The sequence below is a fragment of the Argiope bruennichi genome, chromosome 4 (assembly GCF_947563725.1).
Source record: "Argiope bruennichi chromosome 4, qqArgBrue1.1, whole genome shotgun sequence".
Taxonomy (NCBI): Eukaryota; Metazoa; Arthropoda; class Arachnida; order Araneae; family Araneidae; genus Argiope; species Argiope bruennichi.
This window is the reverse complement of record NC_079154.1, coordinates 129,464,750-129,485,744: the sequence shown is the minus strand read 5'-3', so window position 1 is coordinate 129,485,744 and position 20,995 is coordinate 129,464,750. Positions and strand designations below refer to the sequence as shown.

The window sequence follows — 20,995 nt, the reverse complement described above, 5'->3', positions numbered from 1 at the left end:
AAGTGAAAAAAAAAAATGTCAAACAATTCATTTTGCTTAACTGCTGTTAAAATTAAGTTCTGCGCGAGCATAGAGAAAAAAATTAAAAAAAAACAAAGTTAATTTTCCAACTTTTTGACTGCTTTTATAATTGGAGTGATATTTCCATTCTGAAAAAATAGATATTGCACGAGTATCTTACATAATAAAGCGAGTTCAATAACTTTAGATTTTAGTTTTAATGTATGGCAACTGCTGAAACAAGCTGTCTTTGCTGCAGACTTTCGCGAGATTTCTGTAATCTCCGGTATTTTTGCAACCTTTGACAAATCGGTATTATCTGTTCTTGATACTTGAGCTATTTTTGAAACGTTGTTTAAACGTTAAAAAAAATCAATTTATTTGAGTGTAATATGTCTAAAGTGCGTGGATGCAAGGGTAAGTCTGCAAATATAATATTTAACTGAGAATACCCCTTTCTTAAATAATTTGCAAATGTAATCCAAAAACAATTTATTTTTATGAATTGAAATTGCCACGCTAATCTTAATTAAATAAATATTTAACAGATGTACATGACTTTGGTTTTGTTGCAAGCAAAAGGGAGAGAAAAAAAAAACGATCTTTTACTCGAGTACATGGTTAAAAGATAGTCGGACGCTCCTTTTATTCAGTAGATGCAGATTCTTAATTAAGAAATTATAAGTATCATCTGCCCATTGCACTTTTGTAGCTGTAAAACAATTCTTTCTAATTATATTTATGCCTCTGTTTGTTATTTTTTCCTCTACTCTTTTGGTTTTGTTATAAAGTAAAAATCAGTTCATGCTTCTGTTTCTTTCATGAACCTGCTTGTAGTCATTGCCAGTATTTCAAATAACGATTGTGTGTGGCATTTATGTCATTATTAGTGTATGAAATTTCTAAGATATATCAATTAATGGCTTATCTTGAAACTTGTATCCTTTGACTGATAAGCCATAAGCTATTAAAACTTTAAAAATATTTTCTTACTTTTTATCTATAAATATTCTATTCTAAATGTATTATCTTGTTTCTAATTTATATAACACATTATTTAAAAATAGGTTTTAATTTTTTTAAACCAATACATCTATCTTGAGGATATTATTTATCTTGTACTATTGTGAGAAGTGAAAGGGAATTTCCCTTTTATCTAAATTTAAAAATGTTCTGTTTATCAGTTCATTGAAAAAAAAAAAAATTATTTGTTGCTTGGATTAGCTTTTTATTTGATTATCTTTTTTTTTCATAGCTTTTTATTTTGTTTTGACTTAGGATAAACTTTACATATTTGATTAAAACAGTAATCTTTAAAATAAAAGATTTTATACAAAAATAAAAGGCAATATTTTAAAATAATCAACTACTTCTGTATATTAAGTTTTATCTTTCATATTAAACCATGTATTTTTGAGTTGATTAAAAAATTACAAAATACATGTCATAATGTAAACTTTTTATGTTCATGGATTATTGAATTGGTCAGTATGTCATTCACACCATCTGTTATTGAAAATAAATATAATTGTTTTCATATGGATATATTTAATTTTTAATAATTACAGAAGAGAAATAAAAGTAAATAAAAGCATTTTTACATATAATATAATATGAAAATGGGTTTCATAAATTTATTAAAGTATGCATTGTCTATGAAATGGATTGCAAAGTTGAATAACTATATGAAGACACAATGAATGCAATGCTCTTGAACTGAAATGTTTTACCATATTATTTGTTCTTCAAATCTACTTATTTTAAAATATTAAAGCTATTGTTTTTTACTGCAGGATAAAAAGAGAAAAATTCAGATTTCATCAGAGTGTATTATAATAATAGTAATAGCGGATATTATTTTAAATAAACATAAAATGAAAGAAAATTTATGTTTTTGTATTTGTACTTTCTCAGTCTTGTGCTTTCAAATAGTATTTTATCTAAGAATTGGGAGAAGAGTATTTTAATTTTGAAAAGTTGCAAATAAAAAGATGTATAATATTTTCTAATTTGAATACATTAATCAACATCAGAATAAAGCCAAAGATTAAGCATGAAGATGAATTTAGAGTATTATATAGTTATATTTGTCAGGTTGTCATTAATTAAATATAATGTAATTAAAAATAGATAATTTTTTTAATTCATTCTGGGAGATGGGAATCTTTTAAGAATTATTTCCTGTTTAAGTTATATTTCCTTAATTAAATTCTAATTATGCTGTTAGAAAATATGCATATGAAATTCAGATTATTTAAAAAGAAAAGGAATATCTACAAAATATTGACCATGAGTATCAATAACAAATTGAGATTCATTTTCTTATGCAAACTTTCTAGCGGCATCTTATTAGCTCATAAAATCCTTTTTCTTTTGTGTCATATCTCATAATGTCAGGAGATTTTTGACTAGTTTTGTGAATCATGTTTTGGTAACTTTTTTTTCAAAAGAATTCTTAGGATATTTGGAATGAGTAAGCATAATTTCATTTATGAATTTACTTGACCAAAAATGGAATCTTTTTTTACCTGTTCTTTAATCTTATTATATCAGTCTTCCTTTTTCAATAATATTAATCCTTAATAGCAAATTTTAATTTAAGTCAGGAATTTGTTACTGAAGAAAACAAAACTATTCTTAAATGAAGCAAACTACTGTTCTGAGTAATATTATTACAACCATAATATTACATTGAAAATTAGTATTCTTAAATAAATTACCAAATGTACTGGCTTACAAATATGAAATAGCATATAACTGATTATCAGACATATCAAATTCTAAGTAAACCATACATAATTTTATTCCGAACAATATTTTTCAGTTTTCTACAGTAAGAAATTCATTTTTTAAGTTAACATTTGTTATTGTTATTAATAATTGTTCAATTGTTTCTTGTGTCCGGTAAAATATTAGTATTTTTGCTTAGAATTATGCATATATAATTTATACAAGACTATATATTTTTCATGATGCATTTTCTTATTTATATCTGTATTTTTCAAAAATGTAATGCATATAATGTATACTTGAAATTCTCAGCAAAAAATTAATTTTTCAACGTGCATTCAACGCATTAACAATATAGTGAGAACTTCTACTTTTTATTTATATTACAAAAGATTAAAATTACATTAAGTATAAAAATATGATCAAATTTGTGGATATTAATTTATTATTAAAACTTGCAATTATGTTTTTAGTGGATAGAATAGCAGAAGAGTGTAACTTATGATGCATAGAGAAAAAATGAACAGTTTTAAAATAAAAATATAAATGATTTTATGATTCATAAATCGCAACCTTATTTAATAAAAATTGATTAGCTGGGAATATAAAAAGGGGAAGGATATTCGCATTGCATTGTACAAGCTTTAAAAGAACTGATTTTATAATTTCAGCATTCCTTGAAAAATTTATTAAAATTCAAATAACTTTCATATTTAAAATAATCTTAGTGGAGCTTTTTATTTGTATTACCTATATAAATGGCTGGTTGCCTTTGGAAGCCATCTGATTTCAGCAGGAATGTTCTTGAATATGTTCTCTTCATTATGTGCATGGACCATTCCAATGGGGTCCAGTCCCCTGACAAAAAGCACTGTTAAAAACGTAAATGTATGTCTCCATTTTCTGAATTTTTCAGTATAGCAATTTCACCTGTTTGTTAATTGTAGAAACTTTTAGAGATTTAAACAGAATCCATCTTAAACTTTCAACAGTGAAAGAAAATCAAGCAAATATTAGATGAAACAATTATAATAGTTTGAATTTCAAAGTAACAGTGTATTCTAGTGTTGGAAATTAGGCAAATAAATAAAAATTATGAAAATTGCTAAAATTTAGAAAACATTTGCACAACTATTTAATTGACATCATAAAGAATTTTGAAACAGTGTAAAATTTATTTTAATACTCTTTAATATTTTTGGATGTTATCATGAAAAAACACCAATTTTTGCTCAATTTTTTATTAAAATTCTCATGAAAATTAAAAAAAATTGTTTTAATGCACATGTTTTTACCATCTAAGTTTTAACTGTGCCAAATGCCCTAAAACAGTTTAGTCTGTAGAATGCCAACACATGCATACATAAGCTTATGGGACAGATGTTTCATTAATGCCATGGGTGGTCGAAATTAGGCTATTTTCAACAAAGATTGTTAAAAGGGGAAAGCATCATCAAGTTTTTCTTTCTTAGGTTTCATATTTTGAGAAACCGTTTGGAATTCATTCTTAGCTATCAGGAACCAGTTTTGAATTTTTTATTATCATTACTGGCTGTAATAGTGTTTTTGATTTAATTTCATTTCTGGAAGTATATAATATGGGGAAAAGGATTTGTAGAGTATATATGTGGTATTAAGGAATTTTCTGTATCTAAATCATAGCACTGGTCCTAGATTGATGAGCACTCAACAGGTCAGGGCCATTTGGCCTTGAACTATCAAATTTAGCACATACATACCCTGGAAAATAAAAATGTTCACCTTGGAGTGATTTTTAAAATTTTTTAACTAGAACTTTAATAATAAATCAAGCCGAATTTTAATATTTTTCCACAATTACTTTTAAAAATTTTATACCACAAAAATTAATTTAAAGTTGTTTGAAAATTTGAAGAATAGTCTTTTTAATGATACTAGTTTAATAACCCTGATAAATTTTCCCAAATTTGGCATTAAAAAAATATTCTTTTAATTTCCAGCAATATACTACACTGATAAATAATGACTTGCAGTTCAAATCATTTTTGTTTCATCAGTTATCTAATCACATTATATTCTTCCACTGTAGAAAGCTAAAGAAGATTGATTTTGTTTAATATCTGTTAATTTGAGATGGATAAAAAAAAATTGAAGGTACTGTACTTTGAACCAGACATTTACATTTTTAATAGTGGTGTGATGTCATGGGATTGATCTCCATTAGAAAAGTTCATGTACACAGTGACTGCAGCATGTGTAAGACGATTAAAATAATGCAGTTTTAATATCTGTAAATTTGCTGGAATCAGGAACATGAAGTTATGCCTGTGATTTATAAAATATTAAATGTAATGAATATTTGTACAGAACCAGCTAGTTGCAAAAGATGATTATATATCCCACATCTGTAAAAAAAGGACTCGGCAACATCACATAACCTTACACTAACAAAGATGATTTTAAAATCTATGAAAATTGACTATACATCCTAGCAATATTTAAACCATCAGAAGTAAGTATTTATTCTTTTAAATAGGCATACAAAACATTTCAATTATTTCAGAAATTGTAAGCTATCTGATCTCCATTGGGAAGGTCATTGCATAAATAATGCATATGAAAGAAATTAGAAAAACATTTTTTCAGCATCTGACAATTTGAGGGGATCATAAACATGAAATTACATCTAAAGATTTAACTGAAATTAGCTATAACAAATATTGCCGGCAAACCAGCTGGTCTTCATAGCCAAACAGATCTCCCTTATCAGTAAGAAAAGAACTGGAAGAACTGTACACTTACAAGGACGATTTAAAAATTAGTAAAAATTAAATGATGTGTCTTGCAATATTTCAACCAGGATTTAGTATTTACACTTTAATTTGGTACATAAAACAATTTTTTGCAATATTTATTTCAGAGGTTATAAGAGGGGATAAAGTCTAGCAAAAATACTGGACTTAAATTTTTATAATTTAATTAAATTGTTTAAGAAACAGTTAATTAAAAATAATAAATACCAGAAATATCACATGACATAGAAATAGACTTCAGAATTCAATCAAGTGTTTTAAAAGCATAACTATTTTTGCAAAGAAATCAAGTCATAATTTCATAAAATATTTAAATTTTGTAATAATTTTGGTGAACCTGGGGGTCATCAAAGGCATTTAATAATTTTTGTTTCATTTTCATGTATTTCATAAATTTCATGAGAATGTCAGAATTTACTTTTTAAATTCAGTTTTTTAAAATCTAATTTTTTCTGGTAGATAAAGTGTTTAAGTAGATAAATTGTCCTTATCTTATGCTACAACATGAACAATTTTATTATTTTCAGTTTGAGGAAGAACTTTTTGCAGATGTGATGGTATTTAGTAAATCTATCATAATTTACTGAACAGTAACAAAATTTTAGGAATTCAAATAAATTATTCTTAAATACTTTTAATTTTTATATTATCTTGATCCTAGAAGAAATGAAGGAATGAATCAGTATCATCTTGCAAAATAACCTTTCAGGACATTGACTTTAGACTATGCCTAAAACTGCATGAAGTATTATTGTGCTGAATAATAAATATTTTTTAAAAGAGAAAGTAGAACTTTCAATTATGACTAAAATTTTGTAATCTTATGTGCTAGCTAATAGCTGCTAATGTTGCAAGATTGACATCTTATATTAATAGATGTGAACGGTTCCCAAATCATGGGATAAATATTAAAATCCGTGTATATTTAAATTTTTTAAAAAAGAAAGAACATTTCTCTTCTGCAAAATCGATCAGCAACAGGGCTCTTTTGAAAGTGTGGCCTTTGTGCTCTTATACTGTTTGTATTATTTTCGAACCAGTTCTGCTTTGGTCTGAATATTTTTTAGAAATATTTGTAAATGCAGTATTTGCCTAAAAATTTTTATATTGGATGTGCATGCATCTAAGATATTTTGCAATTTCAGGTATATTTTAACTAAGTACTGAAAATATTAATAAATGTATTCATGTAATTTGATTAAAATTTGTAGATTTTGTGTGAAATTCTTCTACCGTTATACCATGTGTGTCATGAAAATAATTCAAAATTATCTAACCTTACCAAAAATGTTTATTAACCTTTAATGTATGCAGCATAATTAATTATATTTGTTACTCATATGATCATTAATAATATGTATTCCTCCCTTGCTATCAGCACAAATAATATCTTGAAAGATATTTATTAGTATGTTATTGTAAAATATCTTGTGGTGTTGGATTTAAGAGTTGATATTTATATGTAATAAATAAAAAAGAAATATCCTGGAACTGTGCATAAATTATGTATTTTAATTGCCTTTCTTGTTTTGATTATAAAGAGCTTTATCTCACTTTTGAAAATGTTGAGCCCTTAGAATGTGTTGGTTTAGCAAATTAGATTCATTGTGTTCATTTAATTTTTTTGTGAGAGGAATAATCTATATTTTTGCGGCAATTGATTATTTTCGCTTTTTTCTGTTGAGGTATCTTTGCTAAAAAACATGTGACATTATATCAATAACTCTGCAAATCATAAAGAGATTATCAAAGAATATTACTCAAAATGAATGTCCACATTTTAGTTTCTGCACGATTGGTGTCTGTAGAATTTCTCTTTTTGTACTTGGTGGATTTTTAAAGTTATCTGACCCAATAAAAAAAATTCTCTGTAACAGAGATAAGAAAATGAAAATAAGTCGAAATAATATTGCATTTTGGGCTATCCATTCTCGTTGGGAACTACACTTGTATGTAAAATGTTTTGTTTATTGCATATTTCCTGTTTTAAGAATTCGCATTTGCATGATTCTGAAAATATTGTTACATGTTAGAGGGGATTTTTTTAGAAGTTTTCTATATTGCACTTTTCTTTAATTAATGAACTTCAACTTCCTTACTTTTTTATAGAGAACAAAAAAATCTTAAAAAAAATGTCTTTTTATTTATAGTTCTGTCCATTAGAAATCATTTATATAAAATGAAACTGGTTGAATGTGTTAAATATCTATTCAGATTTTAATAATTACGTGAAAATTTTGGTGTAACTTGCAAAAGAAATAAATGGGTAAAAAAGTAAATTCAAGGGTACTATCTTACATGCAACTTTCTTTTAATCTCAATTTAGATTAAAAGAAAGGGAGGTGTTATTTTGAAAACTTATATTGTCTTTGATTTAAGACTTTAATTATTAAGGGCCTTCAGAAGTAAAAGATTATGTCTTATACCTTGTTAACTTCATTTAGTGAAAATATTTTAATTATTGTATTTCAGATAGAAATGAGTTTTATTAAATACTGTAGCAAAAAATATAGAAACCAAAACCAAAACAAATTTAATAGCATCCAGCTACATAAATAGTTCAGAAATCAATAAGCATGCCACTTGTTTGCTTGTAGTTAGGTGACTACTGTATTTACTTGCATAGCAGGTGGAGCAATCTTGAATGCTAAAGTAAATAGCTGCATCCTCCAGGGTATATAAAAGGCAGTGGATTCCTTTATACATCTGGTGCCCATAATTTATGATATTCAACATTGTCATGTGTCAAGACTGCTGTATGCATGTGATTGCATGTATTTTGATTTAGTCGTGTTTTTTATTGCTCTATATCTGATTGATCTCGAATTAAGAGAAAGATATTTGTTATATTTAGATTTTTTTCCTCCTTATATTTTATAGAAGGTTTACCTCATGATCCTTCCATAAATATGCCAACTGAACAGAAGACAAGTGAATCTAATAAGCAAAAAGTAAGACTTTTTATTTGTAGATTAATTATAATTGTTTCTTATAGTTAATGAATCTTAATATGGATTAGCTCATGAGTTATTTATTGTAAGTGTGCATTCTTTTCATTTATCATATGGCTTTTTGAATTTATGTGATTAAAATTGTTATTAAACATTATACTTGCTCTAAAATTTAAACTTTTATACGCAACTTATTTTGAAAAGAACTAATTAAATGAAATCTTTACTAAATTGTTCTGAAACCTGATCGTAATATAAGTAAGTCATTTATATCTACGCGTATTTTACATCTCCTGCTAACACAACTAAGCCAGATTTCATCAAATTTTGTTCATTTATCTTATAAGTATAAAGAAAGCATATTGTCAAATTTTGAAAGTACAAAAATCATTTAAATGTCAGTTAATTAAAAATTTATCAAAAAAATTTGTCTTTTTTACACTTTGAAATACTCTGCCTCTATTTATTAAGACATTTCTTTTACATTGTTTTTTTATAGTGCTTTTATTGGTTTTAAATTAATGATTTAGACATGCTTTTAAAAGCAAGTTGAAGACAATCTTTCTTATACTTCAACACTTATGAGGAAAGTTTGTAGTACTAATATAATAAATTTTAATGACTTACAAAGAAAGTTAGTTATTAGTAGTTTTAAAAATCATATGGTTTAATTAATATTTTGATTTTACTTAAAACATATTTTAGATGAAGAAAGAATTTTGTAAATTATATTTTAAATATTAAAGATATAAAATATACTAAATTATAATTTTTTATTTAGATAAATTAGTTATTTACATAGATAAAATTTATGGACATAATTAATTGACATGATTTTTTCATGTTAATATTATATAAGAAAGAATCTTGACCTTAAGCAATACTAAATATATCAATTACTAGTTGAAATAAGTGATTTTCTTCAGAAAATCCAGTAAAAATTATTTTCAAATTGAGGATTCTTTGATTGTACAGTAAAAATAACATGTATTTTTAAATGTATTGTTTAAAGCACAATAAAGAATCAACAATAAGGAATTATATTTACTTTTAATTTAACTGTTTCAGTGTATCATTATTTGGTTGCTTTCATTTAATTGAATATAATAACTTTATTTCTGTGCGATAAATATTATTTAGTGGTAAGTGTATTAAATAATTTTGATTATTATAAGTATATTTTTAATACAATTTTCTTTAAATTATTCTCTCTGTATGTGTGTTTTAGTATTAGTATGATGCAGGACAGACTATTTAACTGACAACTATGTCTTAAATATTGAAATATAATGTGAAAGAGGATTTAAGAAGGCTCAATTAAGATAGTGTCATTATATTAATATGTTTTCATATGCTACAGCTTTAGTATTCTGTTAGTAACATCTTTAAATTTTTTTATCTTTATGGGGAAACTAAAGGCAGGGAAAACTTGGATCCCAAATATTTTATTACCAGGGGAAAAGTTTTCAATTAAGTATTTTTTTTAATGTCAACTTTAAAATATAAACATATAGTATCACTTAAAGCTCTTAATTAAGCATGACAAATAAGAATCTATCACTTTTCCTAAATCAATTCCTCTTTGATTCTTATGCTTATTGTAATCAATTCCTCTTTGATTACAATAAGCAGATTTCCCCACAATCTGTTATCAGATTTGACTTTCCTTTATTATATTTTGAGGAATGTTGTTCATTTTGAAAGTTTCAGAACAAAGTTGGTCACCCAGGCTGGATTTTACTATCAGTAAAATTTTGCTCTCTTTCTCTGTTTCAGAATAGAAGAAACATGAATTTGTTATTAGTACATGTGTTTGCAATTATTCAGTACCCACAAAATGATTGGATGCAAAAATTTGTTAGTGGGAGCTAAGTACAATGAAAAATATTTATGGGAAATATTCTTTTTTCTCCTTCTCCCCAATTATAAATTTTCCCACTAAGAAGAGCTACTTGTATTCTCCCTTTAATATATATTTAGTAACCCAATTATATTAAAAACAGTAGAGTTTGTTTTAGAAATTGGAAGGACACTTGGTCATTCCGAGAAACTCCTGTACATTTTGTTATAAAAGAAAAGGATGACAGCTAATAAATTGGTTTTACATAACCTGTAAATTTACAAAAGAAAAAAAAGGGGGGGGGGAGCAACAACACCTGGAATATTTTTATTTCAACAGTTTTACTCTAAATAAAAAAATATAGTATTTTACTTAGGTGTGTATGTTCTTGAAAAATTGTTCTGTTCTTTTAAATCATTTACTATTACTATCCTATGAAATATATATAATATTTTTATTGTACATAAGTTCATTTTAAAGTACTAGTTAATGGCAATCAATCTGAAATCCAGTTAAAAGAAACTTACATAAATGAACTTGTCTAAATTAATTACAAACAAAATTAAAAGCAACTTACCCACTAATCCAGTTGTGGCATTCATCTGGATGACAGACTGTAAATGAGTAGTAGGATATTTTTATTCCACTTTTTGCAGTTCAGTAATTGATAAGGAAATTGCATTTTTAATGACTAAATTTGTTTTGAATATGGTAGATTTTTCTGAAAACATTTATTTTGAAAATAATTTTCTTACACTACAGTTAAAAAAAACAACCCAGTTAAATATGTAGAATATATGTCTTAAAACAGTAGTGCCAATCCTTAATTTTACCTGTTTGTCTATCTGTTGAATATTATAATAAATTTTGCTTCTGATTTTTCTTTCTATATATAGATTGCTAAAATCCATGATATGTTTCCTTCTGCGATGAAAGATAATATAGCCAAGATTCTTCAGTTTTATGATGATGATGAATTCAAAGCTATTGATGCCCTTACGAGAGGTAAGTTGTGCGATTTTTGTATTCACTACTAGAATAATAACCTTCTTTTCCTTGAGATTTATCACTATACCCGTGTTCAAAATTGGAATATACTTTTATACAATTTATTATTTACTGCAAATACCTTTTACCAGAAATATTTTTTAATGCAGTTTCATTTCAGAGCAATGTAGAAATGAATTTGAATAGAAACAAAATCCCAAGTTCCAAGGGTCATTGAAAATCCATGGATTTTGTTTTCCCATGTCTGTAGCCTTGGAAAAATACTAGATTGACTTTTCATTGGAAGCATAAAAAGTAGCCATCATATACATCCATTTTTTGTGAGGGGAGGGGAAGAGAGAAAGAAAATAAATTTGTAAATTGATTTCAACTTTTGAATTTCATTACCAGAAAAAGATATTGCTATAGGAAATATACTAATCATCAATTAAGCAGTTGAAGATAATATGCCTTTCATTGTATCTTGACAGTACTTATGGAGCTGAAATGCCAATTGAATTTTGTAGAGAATTATTTTTTTTTATGACTTTTGAAAGGAAGTTTTAAACTTGTCCTAAGAAATGTAAGACTGTCAAAAAAATTTCTTGAGGGCTATCAAAACTTAATTTCATTTGGCTTAATTTTCTTCATATATTAACACTTTACCGACCGGTAGCGGTTCGAACATACTATGCCATTTCACCGCCGGATAATCCGTCGAATAATCGACGACCGGTTGGTAAGCGCTGAGAACAAAACGTCGATTAATCGACGGCCGGTTGGTAAGCGCTGAGAACAAAACGTCGATTAATCGACGGCCGGTCGGTAAAGTGTTAAGAGTGCCTTATTTAAATGTCTAGTTGATCTTATAATGTTCAGTCAGTATTTATTAATTAAATACTCAACATTTCTTGACAAATGGGTTTACACTTTTTATTTTATAATGGGGGGGGGGGTAATCAGATATGTGGTTTTTTTCTGTAGGTCATTCCATAGTGGTATTTTACAAGAATTTCGTGATTTTGTTGGGGAAATTGGGTTTGAGAAAGGTTTTGTCTACCATAATGAATGGCCCATCAATAAATTAAAAATCTTAAATTTATTTATTGATGAAATGCCGAAAGAATTTTCAACATTGTTAAGAAAGCAGCATGTTTGAAACAATTCATTTGGACATGATGAAATAGTATCAACACGTAATATTGAATTCTTTTTTCTACAGGATATATTCTTATTCAAAAATGAGTACCAGTGAGAGTAGAAGATTACCTAAAATTTTCAGAGGGTGGGAAAATTGTTGAAAAAATGATTTAATTTTGCATAAGAAAATTACTAGAAAATCCATTTATTACTGAATGAGCAATCGTAATATGAAAAGACATTGTTTAAAATGTTAAAAAAAAAGAAAAAAAATCCCACAGATATCCTAAAAAATCTGCTACATCATATTATAAATGTATTACATAGTATATCAAAGATCTTGTCTTACCTATCAAACTGAGGTTTTTCTGTCATTGATCAAAATTATCTAACCATTTTTAATGTTTTTGCTGAGAGACTCTCCACTTACCCATTTTTAATATGGGATATGAAAAAAATGACAATTGGTTCAAATACACTAACTTTTGGCTGGAATTACTAGGTGTTTTTTAGTTTCTTCCACCTTCTAATTCTTACTTTCCGCCCACTTTTTATAAATTTTGAGAAATTGGAACAAATAAATACTAATTAACAAAAACATCATTTGGGATTTTATTTCATTTTGGATTCTTCATTAGCTCTTTTTTACAGCATCATTTCTAAACTGTTAGCTAGTGACTATTTTATCAAAAGTTGTGATTAGAATTTTGCATTACATATGCATACATATATGAAAATGCTTAAAAAGCACTTAATTTTGGTTTGAAAATTTTCAAGTGTCATAAAAATATTATTTTTTAAGATCTGACAAATATGTATAGCATTTTGAATTTTATATTTCAAACAAAGATTCATAAATAATTGTATAACCGAAGAAAATTCAAGATTCATTGTGGATAGAAGACTAAGAAATTTTTCTAATCAGTACAATTTTTGAAAAATAGCTTACATTTACATTACAGAAGTTAGCCCCCCACCCCCATTTATAGAGATTTGGATAAGCCCTCTGTCATATATTTGCCAAGAGAAGAATTTAGATCTGAGGTGAATGTTTACACAAGTTCATCTTTGCTATAACGACATTAAAACCATTCTTCCTGTTCTCATGAATTGCAAGCGACTACAAGAAAGATGCAATTTTATTTTAATAGAATATAACATTGCTTTCAATGCAAAAAAATTTAAGGATTTTGAAGCATTTTAATTGGTGTTTTATCAAGATATTTAAAAGTACATAATCTTATCAAATATTACGGAAAATAATTCAGATTTTGATGACACAGTCCTATATTTGAGATGGAATTTTCCCTAAATAAAAATATTGAGATAAAAACCTTAAAGAAAAAATGTTGCAAAATCTTTGGTTTTAGTTGAATTGGGGGGGGGGGGGTATTGGTGTATAGAATTTGTGCATCACAAAGACACATAAAAAGAGCATTTTTGTTTCATTTAATCTGTGTTATAAACATGGGCAAGCATAGATTACTAGCTCAAAATGATAGAATGAAAGTAAAAGTGAAAGATGTTTCAGATGCAAAATATCCAATATCAAAAGGATTAAAAAGATGGTTTCTGCATCTCTGTGTCTTCAGCTAATCTGCAAACAAGATAGCTGAAAAGATGAGGAGTAGAGATTTTCTATGGAAAGCAGAATCAAACAATTTTGTGAATCAATACGTTTACAAAACTGCTTAAAATGTAAATTTAATTTAAGCAAGTTTCCCAAATTTACATTTTAAGCAGCTGCTTAAAATGTCCATTTGGGAAAATGTAAATGAAGGTTTATTGATTTATATCTCGTATTTTCTTTCATTCTACATTTTAAAACATTTGTAAACAGTAGAGTTATAGAAGCATTAATAAAATGTAAGGTTAAGATTTGTTTTTTATGAATTTTGATTCACCTAAAGTGTATGTATATTTGAAATGATATAGTTTATTTGAAATTAGCATCTGCAGTAGCCATGTGTTGACTAACAGTAAGGATATTTGATTTGAGGTCTCAAAACCTACTTTGGGCTATTAAGTTTTGCCTTATTAACTGCAAGATTAACTGTAAGTTTTGCCTTATTAACTGCATAAGTTTCTTAAATGCTTTTTACCTAAGCATCTAGAAATAAATAAGGAAGTAATGGTGTAATGTTGATATTGTATGCATTTAAATTTACTATTTGCTTTTTTTATGTCTAAAATTCAATTAGCCCTGAATTTTCTTAAAAAGACCCTTGATTCCCCCCGCCCTCCTATTTTGATAAAAGTGGAGGCCTTCAGTCTGTTAGAAAAGTATTTTATATAATGATTACATTGAATATTTATGTGGCACCTATCCAATATTCAAAGCTGTCATTAAAGTGATAAGATTTCGTTAGAAACAATCATTGCTCAGGCTTTTAGTGACATTTTTTAAAAAAATTAGTATTTTTCAGGATAGTTATAGAATTTCTGAATGCGTTTTAAGCTTACTAATATCTCAGTATAAATTGAGTACATGTGCAGCTCATAATCATTCTTAAAGTAGCAAATCACTGCATTTAAAATGTTTACTTGTTAGAAGCTTAAAAGTTACTTAAATTTACTTCCTAAAAGGTATTTAACAGATACATTTATATTTATTAGATATAATATATTGGTATTTCTGCTGTTTTATGTTGCATTAAAATTAGTTTTAAAATTCATTCAAATCCTCATATACCATTTCTCTCTCTCTCTTCTGGAATCTAGGAACTCACAATTGAAAGTACCAGTTGAATAATATTTCTGCATATATGTTAACCAATAAAAAAACAAATACTTGTCATTGAGTCATATGTTTACTTTCTTAATTTGGAGTTGGGTCTTTATATCAGGCTGATCTTAAATTGAAAGTTCTTAAATGTAAAAGAAGCTCATCTTAATAAAGAACATAGAAAGCAGGAAAAAAATGTCTAAACATAAATAAAAGAATAATTTTTATATATTCTTATTTTCTTAAAAAATATGTGTTGATAGTTTAACAATATGTATTTTGATATATGAAAATTACTATGTACTGCATTCACAACTTATAGTGATCAATCAATTGTACTGATCAAAATAGCTAAGAATAGTTTTCCCATTTCCAAATACGTGGGAAATCTGCAGTTCTATTGATAAGTTTTAATGGGTGGATAGAAAGTCCACGACTTTAAGAAATTGTTTTTTTTTTCTTGTTCATAATCTTTATTGAACCTGCATCCCCCTCTACCCTTTGCAGTGTTCTGCTTTAAATTCTGTGAACTATCAACTGTTACCAACGAATGTTGTCTTTCATAATAAGCAAATGCTGTGCTTATCTGGAAATTGTGATATTCTGGAAGTGTGCAATCAACTTCTTAAATTAAGTCAGTAGAGAGCTCTGAATGTTTTGAACTTCCCATTTGTTACTTAATTTATTGATGAAATTTAGGAGTGATATTAAATTTGTACTCCAGAAAAATAAATGAAGGAGATGCAAAAAGTATGAAGAAGTAGGAAATGCACTCACTGAAGGAATGGTAATGTCAAAGTGAGAGAAAAGGATGTGTATGTGAGAAAACCAAAACAAAAAAACAGCAAAAAAAAAAAAAAAAAAAAAAAACTGCTTTTAACTTAGGAGGATCAGTTTTCCAGGTAAAAAGGATAGAAAGAGCTTTATTTTTCTGAAACCAAATTGAAAACAAGCTCATGCCAATCCAAGAGCAGTGAAGGCATGGATCAAAGAAGAATGGTCACATTTATTCACTGAATATTTCGTTGCTAGATCTATTTGTCATAATCAAGATTTCATTATAAAGTTCTACTGAGCACATATTTTTAAAATAAAGAGGGAAGAAACATGTTAAGTGCATGCAACTCTTATGCCACATTTCTGATTATCAGTTAAAGTGAAAAATTGTAAAATTTTAATTGATCATTGTCAGTTGAATACAAAACAAATTCTAATGTAGGGATTTTCACAAATTGGCTTATCGAATAGGATTGACAGTTGAAATAGAACAGTTGAATAGAATGGAGAGACATGTCAACAGGACCAAACAAAAGGATGAGCCTGATGTCATTGAAAAGCATAGCCAATCTTTCTGAAGATTATGAGGCCTAGATCGATGTTGACAATCAAAGACAGACCACCACCATCCCATGAAATTCTACTGGCCCTTTTTGCTTTAATCCCTTCAGGATAAATGACTCATATGTGCATTTGTGATGGATTCCTTTGAGGGCTGAAGCCCGCATCCTTGCCTTTGTTGTAGAATTTGATTGCAGGCCTATTGATGTACGAATGTATTTGGTTGTGGAATGAAATATTTTTTGTCAGATGATGTAAATAGTCCTTGTTTCTTTTACAAGATTGGTTCTATGCTAGAATTTCTCTGTCTATCATACTTTAGTTTTGCAAGTGCCTGTAAATCCTTGGATTTTTGCAAATAAAAAAAAACATGCTAATGAGTATAAAGAGAAACATATGCTCAATTTGATGTGGCTATTCATGATTTTTTGCTCTCATATGGGTTGGAATGTTATTTAAAATATTCTAGCAAGGATCTGTATTAATAATTTAGAGTTAATTTTGATATTATCAATAATAGTAAAATATACTAGATTTTTAATATTAAATAACTAATATTTTAAAAACTTAGTTGAAAATGAGATTCATTATCACTTATTTAAAAATGATTTCATTTTAAAAAAGGGTACATTTTATGCATTATTATAGACATTTCAATGGTATTTAGTGCAACTTGGTCTTAGCGAGAGAAAATGCTCTGGCCTGTAAGTGTAATGCCACTTGTGAGATTCTATCCTGTGGGTACACTTCTTTCTGTGTAGATCAATTTGAAAGGATTAAGACGATCAGAGTAATGCTGTGCTGAATTGTTTGAAATGCAATAATCTTATGAACAATTTATTTGACAAATGCTTGATAACCAAAAAGGGGATAACCAAAAAGGGTAACCAAAGGGTGGTTTTCTGTATAACTTTTTGAGAGAAAAAAAAAATGTAAGCATGCATCATATTTTTTTTTCTGTTACCAATTAATACAAATGATGTATGTTTTTTCTATTGTTATTGTAAATCTATATGTTTATATGAATTTTAAGGCATTATGGATATACTGATCCCTTAAAGCTGTATCTACCATCTTAAATTTTTTTTTTCTTCCTGGAACTTCAAGTTTGATATATAGTGATTTGATTCTGCTTATTAATTTAAAATATTTGAAATTCAATATTTTTCGAATTTGTATGTAATGGTTTTTATTGCATAATTTTTTTAGATGGTGGAAGAGAAGCCTTAAGTAATTGGGCCGATTCCAGCAGTACAAAAAGTAAAGTAAGTCATTATTTTTTTCTAGAATCAAAGAAATAATTGTCCTCGTATTTTTAGTTTTATTACTACATCACAGTTGGTTGGCTGTATGTATTAAATTTTAATACTGTAATTTCATATTAATTTCATTCATTAATCATGTAATCATTCATTAATCAAATAAATACATATACTTTCCCAGTTATGAGATAGTAATGCAAGAATAGATAAAAATTTAAATAAAAGTTTAAATTTAATTATAAAATAGTCAACAAATTTTGTAATTTTTTAAAGCAAATTTTATCCAAATTCTGTAAGTAGCCAAAATTGAGGCATGAATTCATATTCTATTTAAAAGCAAATACTTCATGTTTATGTTTATTTTTTGTTGAGATTCCAAAAACAAAATATTCTTATATAGCATTATAGAAATTTAAGTAAATACAAAAAAAAAAAAAAAAAAAAAAAAAAAAAAAAAAAAAATTGAAACTTTAAGACTATTAGATTAACAAAATTTGATATTTAGAAGGTTAAATCTTGCTTTAATTTATTGTAAGTCAATAATGGCTTGTTATATTGGTTGCAAGAAAAACATAATTTTTATACAGGATGTGTAACGTTATGAAAAGTGCTTGAATTTGAAAGACATTTTTAAGCATCTTGAAAGAATTTTCTAAAAAGATCCTTAAAAAGTGCTTAATTTCCGAGAAGTACAAAGCATTTTGTTTTATTCCTCACATATTCAATACAATAATTATAAAGCTTGGATGTAAAGGCTTGTTTATTGGATGTATGAAGATAGAAAACCATGTTTATTCGATGTATGAAGATAGAAAACCAATTAGAGGGAATAATTTGGACGAGTCGAGGGTGAAATAGGTATGGAGGTTTCAACACATATTAAAATTGTGGTTAATAAATTTTTTGAACTCCTTCAACAATTGCTTGCTGTTTATTGAAAATCTGAAATAGTTATCTGGCAGAGGCATATTTGAAATACTGTTCCACACTTGTGATTCCAAAAAGTTTTCGACCTTCAATTTTTGTTATTTTAGATGTTGAAGAATTTATTTAAGTTATGTCTGGTAAGTATGTGTAACCTTTTAGATGTTGCTAAAGAAGAGTATTAGTCTGATTAGCACTAAAACTGACATTTTCAGCATTAATAACTAATCAAATTTTCCTAATCAATTTTCCATATAAATCAGATTTTTATATGTATATAAACCTGCAAAATTTAAAATTAATTAATAAAGCCAAAGAACCAGCCCTGATCATGAACTCTTTCACAAGTTTTTATTTCATATGAAAACTCATGACACCTCTAAATAAGTCTTCCATTTCAGAAACACTATTTCATTTTGCATTCTTAGGGAGGGGGGATTATTATAGAATCTCAATCACTGTGCAATTTCACTAATTTTTATTTCATTTGAAAGCACATTACATTCAGATATGCCAGCATAAGCATAATAGCAGTCTTCTTCTGACCATTTCCTTGAGAACACTAGATAAAACCTTGATACAGCTGTTAGCATTGATAAATGAAAATTTTGTACATGTTTTTTTATACAAATAACTTAAATAGTTTTCTCTAATATAGAAAACAAGTTGTTTGAATTACTATGCATGGATACCATTTTATAAATGTTTTTTTTCCCTCCCCAGAATAACAAAAACAAGAAGAAGAAAAAGAAAGCAAAGAAAGAATCCAGTGTAGGAATCGCAGCCACAGCCTCTTTTGATGCTGATGATAGCTCAAGTCTACACAGTGGGGGTAATGTGGAAGCAGATGGAGAAAAAGAATGCCCAAGGACAGAGAATGGAAATGGTAATCTGTTTTTGGAAGTTGGCAAGTTTTTTTTTTTTTTTTGCTTATATATGTTCTTTGACATTAGGATTTTAACATTTCTTTCTTTTCTTTTTTTTTTTAATTTTTTTAAAAACTTAAAATATGCTGCACTTTTCATAGAATTGGGAAAATAGGTTAGAAAGATAAGTATCAATTAATGATAAATTTTTTAATTTTAAAATTACCAATTTTAAGGAAATAAAAAACGAATAATTTTTCCTTGCTTATTGTTTATAGTCTTTCTGGTTCCTTTGATTTTTTTGCTCCTTTCTCTTAAATGCAAAGATGGGCAGGGAATTGCAAAATGATATTTTTACTATATATTGGGCAGATCCAAACAAAGACAAAATATGAAGTGTATTAAAATAAGCTTTTTGCTTAATTTGTATAATACATAAATAAAAATTTAGTCACTATCCTTTTATTTTTATTATGTTTTCATAATCTGTTAAGAAATATTAAATATTATTTGGTACAATTTTTTATTACTTGATTAAATTTAAAATTACTACATTTGTAAGAAAAGCAACATTGCTATTAAAGTGAGTAAATAGATTTACTATACTCCTTTTTTGCATCTTACTTAGTCAATGTCTTGTTCGATTTTATTTTGTTTTTTAAGTGCCTTTTTTTTTTTTTTTTTTTTTTTTTTTACAGGTGTTCTTTGTGATGTAGCGGATGAACCTGCTCATCTAGACAGAATGATAAGCAGTCGGCTGAATTGTAATGAACTGGAACCTGAAAGCTTAGAATCTGAAATGGAAAACAAACTACAACTGAAACTTCCTCAAGAAAAAATTTCCTCCACAGCATCTGAAGTTGTTAATATTTCTGCTAACTGTGATAGAATCCCTGATACAATTGATTCTTGTACCTCACCACTATCTGATGGTTCTGAAAGACAGGAGGAGCAGGTTATCAAGAAAGAGAAATATAGGTCTTCAAATGAAAGCAATTCAAAACCTTCACCAAGACAAAGGTGAGGCCATAGTTCTTTTTCTCTTTGGGGCTTGGTGGAGGATTTTAACCTGGTCAAAAATCTCTTAAAGCTTGGAATTTGGCCTAAAAATGTGAGAATATGATCAATTTTTAGATTTGATTCGAAATACTAAGGAGCCCACATTAATAATATTACTAATGTAGTAGTTGTATCATAATTAGTAATGACTTTTTTAATCTGTCACATATAGGATAAAGAATTGATGTATTATTAATCAGAGACATTAAAATACATTAGTCCACTAGAAATCTTGCAGATAATTAGCTACGAAATGAATTATCTATTAGAAATGAAATTCTAATGATTTAGTAACATAATGTTCTTCTAGCCTGTGAATTGAGGGGTGGGTGGGTGTTCCATTTGTAATTCCTATAGCTGCAAGGAGTTCTCTCACCCTAT

At 27.3% G+C, this 20,995-nt stretch overlaps 1 protein-coding gene across 2 annotated transcripts in view; it reads left to right on the top strand.

Moving 5' to 3' along the window:
• The first annotated feature begins 239 nt into the window (after positions 1-239).
• Positions 240-20,995, top strand: part of LOC129965579 (spermatogenesis-associated serine-rich protein 2-like) — a 42,473-nt gene continuing 21,717 nt past the window's right edge. The window contains exons 1-6 of one of the 2 annotated variants that reach the window (XM_056079596.1): positions 240-417; positions 8,403-8,473; positions 11,210-11,318; positions 17,713-17,768; positions 19,413-19,575; positions 20,254-20,575. In XM_056079596.1, coding sequence (XP_055935571.1) covers positions 393-417; positions 8,403-8,473; positions 11,210-11,318; positions 17,713-17,768; positions 19,413-19,575; positions 20,254-20,575 — 746 coding nt within the window. In that variant the 5' untranslated portion in view covers positions 240-392. Of the gene's footprint in view, positions 418-5,202; positions 5,222-8,402; positions 8,474-11,209; positions 11,319-17,712; positions 17,769-19,412; positions 19,576-20,253; positions 20,576-20,995 lie in introns of those variants that run through there. The other variant, XM_056079597.1, reaches the window with a different exon arrangement.